A 5,628-nucleotide genomic window follows, 5' to 3' on the forward strand; every position below is an offset into this window, starting at 1 on the left:
CTGCCAGTTCGTCACCTTCCAGCACCAGTGCGCGACACGACAAAGCATTGGTAATCGGTGAATTCTTATCTACGATTCAACTTCACAGGTCGGGAACCAAAGTTGGGACATGCACACCATCGTCTCACATCCTACCCGGCTAGCTCACGCTAGTAAACGCCAATTTAACGATGGTGCAAGATGGCGACAACGATGGTGACGACGGTCAAGGATGACATTGAACTACCGGGGCCAAGATTGGTGCTGGCGGTAACCGTAGCGTGTTATAGGAGCTTCTTGCCCGGTCTCAGCCGATCCGGTCTTCTTCACGGTCACGCGCGGGGGAATCCACCGTAAATGGAAGGTTCCCTCCTGGACGCGCTGGTGTAGGCCTTCCCTTTGCGATGGTATTTTATTTCTATTTCCACACGACTCTCTTTCATGCATGTTAGCCATATGATGCTGATGTCCTCACCTGCCAGGCAGGTACCGAGACCATGTTCTATCTTTTGGAAAAGAATATCACAAATTCACCTCTACTTCGGACGAGCTGCCCTGAGCACGTTTGCAGGCATGAAGTTTTGGTTTCGTTCGAACCGTGATCGGAATAATTGCAAAACAATGTACCAAGACCAAGGCCCCGGGGTGTAAAAGAACTAGATATACCTATCGCTAATGAAGTTTGCGAGTAGCTACCGTGCACTCAGCGCAGCGGCATTAATTATACAGGCTACATACATGCGAAAAGGAGCAGAAGGATTAAGAGCGTTTAAACATGCAGTAATAACAACGAAATTAATTAAGGATTTATTTTGAAACCAGATAACCCAAGTTCACGAAGTAGTACCATACAAGAAGATTAATTTAATCCCTAACTGTTAACTAAGGATCTCACAAATTATTTATCCTTCACCAAATGCCTGAACTTTTCCATTAATAAAACTTTCAATAAAAACCTAAATCTATAAAAGCACAACAAATCAAGATGCCCATTTCTGGCGTGATGATTTAATGTTCGTTTTCATTAATTCTTTTTTCACCAGATTTTATACCCTTGGGCAGAACCACCAAACCGTGTCTCATTTGTTCGTCCCTATGCAGGGACTCGTCGTACGCGACTTTCATTGTTGATGTCCCCTGCGACAAACATATTTCACCACCGTTCGAGAGGATATTTTCACAGCATGACAACAACTGCTCAGAATTCATGTTCAGATTTCCTTAAGTATGGCCAAAATTTGCCAACAGCAACACTCAGTAAGGTCCGCTGTTTTAGTGCTGCTACTGACACTATCAACCTCATCTCATCTTGCTTCACTGCAGAAAAAAGCTTCCGGCACCGAAAATGTCGTACCCATCGTGCTCCAAAAGTGAATGGGGCTGAGGGTTTTTATTATTTTAAGATGAACAATCGCTCAAGATGTGGATGAGCATACAAAGCTTGCTTCTGCCACAGCAACGAAACCATAAAGCACCGTTGGCATCATAAAATTTAATGCAAATGGTACTGCTGCTGCTGCGGCCGCTCGTACCGGTATCTCTATCGCCGAAGGAAATTAAGAAGTTGTTTCAGCTAAACTACGGTGTCGATGGTGCCAAAGACTCAAGGCACGAGAGCCTTCGTTGCTGCAGTTTGGCAGTTTGCAGCCGAGCAGAATGGTCGGTTGGTCTGCCCGAAATTGGTCATTAAAGTGTTGTCAAGATGCTGTTTGATTTACAACTTTCGGCCTTCCCTCTACCCTTTTACCAACACGACAGAGCGTTCCTCGACACTCGAATATAGCTTATCCTTTTCCATTTGGTAAACTGTTTCAAGATGGGGTCCAGAGATAATTGATGCGCACCCGATGTGGGTTCGGCCGTGCCAGGCAGCTCCGGTTTTCCGACAACCGGAAATCCTGTAAACAATGTGGAGAATTCTGTGGTTTACAAGATGGAAGAGCATCCCGAGGAACACATCGTGCCGTTAGGGTGATAGATCAATGAATTCGCTCATGAATAAATTTACTGTGCGGTCAGCCGTAATGTAATTTGAATTCAGAAAATGGATTTTTTTTCTGAAGTGTATGATTTGAAGCACTCCGGAATGAATGATAGACGACAGTGAGATGATGCAATACTTAAGAAGTGGCGTTAGATATGTTGCGGAATACACAAAAAAGGGATATCGAAATTAAAGGGTAGAGTCGAGAAAATGATTACGGAATTTATGAACTGCAGAGGCATTTAATTTATTGGAGTCTAAATTTGCCTACTTGGATTACTCAACTAAAATCTACAAACTAAAAATGAAAGATATCGAAGCAGCTCTTGTTTGTCTAATCTGAGACTATTCTCAGTGTTTTCCTAATTGTTTTCTTAAAACATGAAGAGTTCGAAATCCAAAACATTCGACGTGAGTTTACAGCTCTCCATCCCAGAAAATAGTACTTTTTCTACTTCTAATTGCAGTCGCTAACGGCAGAAAAATTGCAACGAATCATCAAAAACGTACGCAACGCATCGAGAATTACCAACACACCGGGAGACAGTGATGTTGAAGGATGTCACATAAAGTTTTCCAACGATGATAGCAGCACCCTAAACGCATCACGGTTAAAAATTTCCCACCGGAAGCTGACAGTGGTCGAGATTGATAAATTAATGAAAAATCTTGCAACCGTACAGCGCCCTTCGGACGTACCCGGTCTTCTGGCGACTTCATCCGCCTCGGATGGTGATAAGCAACAAGTGGAACAGGAAGCAGTAGAGCTATCCGTTTCGGAGGACCAATATGCTGGATCGGAAATTTCTTTTACCAGCTACCACCCATCGAAAGGATCACATTCAGGGCTCGAATGCTCCGCTGACGTAGAGGACAATTTAGCATTTTCCCGTGAATCGCTCCTGTCCTTCAAGGACAACGTCGACGATCAATCCGACCGCTCGAACGTTCAATTGAATTCATCCCCAGTGCCAGCCGAAAGCACCGCGACTCCGATGACATTATTCGCTTTTCGACCGATTCAACAAACTGCGTCGGAAGAGTACGAAAGTTATGGCGAAACTTCGAGATCCGCCGTCGATAGGCCAATTATGCAAGTTAAAGTGCGTCCCCTGCCTGCATCGCATTCCATACGGACGAAGTGCCTTCGCGTGCAACCATCTGACGACGAGCTGCCGCTGATTGATTTTCGACAAATTGAGCGTAACACAAAGGCGACATGGAAGCATCGGTAAAAAAATGGGAAAAGCTTCAACCACCACGGAAACTTTGTTGCGTTAAAGCTCGCTGCTTTAAAGCCACAAAGTACAATAAGAAAAATTTGGGGCAAAAAGGTTCAATTTGAGATCGTGCAGAAATTATTAGTCGTAATGGAATTTTGGTTTTGTATGAAAGTATATACATCACTCAATGGAAACAAATTAAAATTCGAATATTTAATGTATAAGCTATTACAATAAATTATAATAAATTATCCCAATGCACAAGTCTGGGCTTATAGCACAAAATGTTCTTTCAAACCCATAAATGGATAATGTCCAAAAAGCCAATATTTTGCATTGTATCAAACCCGCTTTGTTCTAGTGCAATTCGCGTGAATGCTACCGGGACATCCATCAAATACTGGATGCTGCATCCCTTCACCGAGTGAAAGGACCGATGGATACGTTCAGTTAAATCTTCCCATCGGAACACTGGAACCGCAAACGGTCCCATGAATTGTACTTTACTACTCTGTCTCGTCTCGGACATTGCCCCAAATGAATGATTCGGGCGAAAATGTGCGCGACGTGCTGGTATATACGCGGTCACGACCACCGCATAAAATCCAGATCCGCCAACGTGCATCCCAAACACATCACAGTTTTGGTGCGTGCGGTCACGTGATTGAAAACCCGTGTCTGTAAACCTACACTCGATCGTACACGAACGAACGATTGAAGCATTATCGGGTGGTTAAAGCTTACCGCTACCGCTACATTGAATCTATCTGCCGGGACCAAGAAATTTGACGTATCTGCTCAGCGAACAGAGCGCTTCTGAGCATAATGCACTCGGGTTCTTCGCTTTATTCGCGCAACAAAAGCCCGCTCTTTTGGCCAGTGTCGGATCATCATTTGTTTGCGGACGGGATCCGTGGTACAATATATGCATTATTATTATAACACTCTATGGGCGACCAGTCAGAAGATGGTAATTTAACAGTCTGTGGCCAATGTTTTCGAAAGGGATCCACCGGCGATTATGTAAGGGAAGATGATGTTACACCATTGTTGAGAGGCTACCGTTACTGTTGTTTTTTATTGTTTCCTTTGCGAGTGGTTTTGAGCGCTGAATAGAAAGTACGGGACGATGCGCGAATTGAAGACGAACCGAACGGAACTCGAGCCATTGAAGTTTGCTCGATGTGTGAAGGAAGTCCAAACCTTCACAGTCTAGTTGGGGCGTACTTCGGACAAGCTTTATTCTAATAGCATATTGTGTTAGTGAAGTTGAGAGAATGTGTGATTTGTGATGTGGTTATAAAACATGAGCTTCAAAATGTGTTTCTTAAAGCCCTTGAACAATTGTGCACTGGTGTAGGAAATCCAATTCGATTCGTAAAGCTATGTTTATTTATTAGCCATAGTTCATTCATGTACTATAGCACTTCTTGAATTGCTGTTCCATTGCTATTTCTGCATTATTATTGGCATAGCAAGTATCATTGATTAGTGATTAGTTATCAATTATCACAAAAACAATATTATTTTGACAGAAATGCTGGCTTTGAGGAGTTTGATGAATATTCAGTACTGGTACCGCTACCTCAGAGAAACATTGGTGTACAAACATCATGTTCAGCTTAGAGAAAATTATATTAGGGATATTTTGCAGCTTTAAGGCACATAAATGAATTGAAAATGAAGGGACTGTTAAAATTGTGCATCTTGGAAAGATTTGCTATCTTTAAGATGTACTACCTTAAGGAGACTTGACTGTATATTAATTTATTGCTAAGATGAAGCTAATTTTGAATTGTTTGATAGTCTGTTAGTATAGTAAGTTGAACGTACTTGTTTTTTGAAAGGGTAAACTAATTGTATTTTTTTTACAATTAATTATGTAATTCATTTTATAAATAGACAAATTTAACCACAAGATCATAAGTACACTTTGTAAAAAGAGCAGAACTGTGACAATTTTGGTAGTGATGACGATGGGTTCCATAATGGCTTGAGTCTAACGACGAATTTATCTCTAAGATATTTAAATTAATTTTTGAAAAGAACTAAACGAATTAAAGAATTGACGGTCAGAACCAAAACATAACAGAAGATAGCCTTCAACAGTCAATTAACCAATTAAGTCAATTAATTAACCTGCCTTGGGTTAATTAAATTTCTACAAGTGTTTGTACAAGTTTTTAAAAGAGTACAAATTGTCTACAAGTGATCCTGATATTTCGCGCGAGTGTCTAAAATCAGTATCGACTACTTCTGCTTACTTTAAATTTAAGTTAAGTTTATTTCTTCTCCCAACATTTATTATCATCATCATCAACCGACCAATAACAAGTTGTACAATTTTTTTTTGCCTCGATGCTGTTAAAAATATTTCATAACTCAACCGCTTCAGTAGTTAACAGAATCGTTTTAATGTTAAAAATGTATAATACTATTTCA

The 5,628-nt window shown here is 41.2% G+C and overlaps 1 protein-coding gene across 1 annotated transcript; it reads left to right on the forward strand.

Moving 5' to 3' along the window:
• The first annotated feature begins 2,344 nt into the window (after positions 1-2,344).
• Positions 2,345-3,198, forward strand: LOC128709247 (uncharacterized). Its single transcript, XM_053804235.1, has 2 exons — positions 2,345-2,374; positions 2,431-3,198. Exons 1-2 carry the CDS (start codon positions 2,345-2,347, stop codon positions 3,196-3,198), a joined length of 798 nt encoding a protein of 265 aa, XP_053660210.1.
• The last annotated feature ends 2,430 nt before the right edge of the window (positions 3,199-5,628 follow it).

Source organism: Anopheles marshallii, chromosome 2 (assembly GCF_943734725.1).
Source record: "Anopheles marshallii chromosome 2, idAnoMarsDA_429_01, whole genome shotgun sequence".
Lineage (NCBI taxonomy): Eukaryota > Metazoa > Arthropoda > Insecta > Diptera > Culicidae > Anopheles > Anopheles marshallii.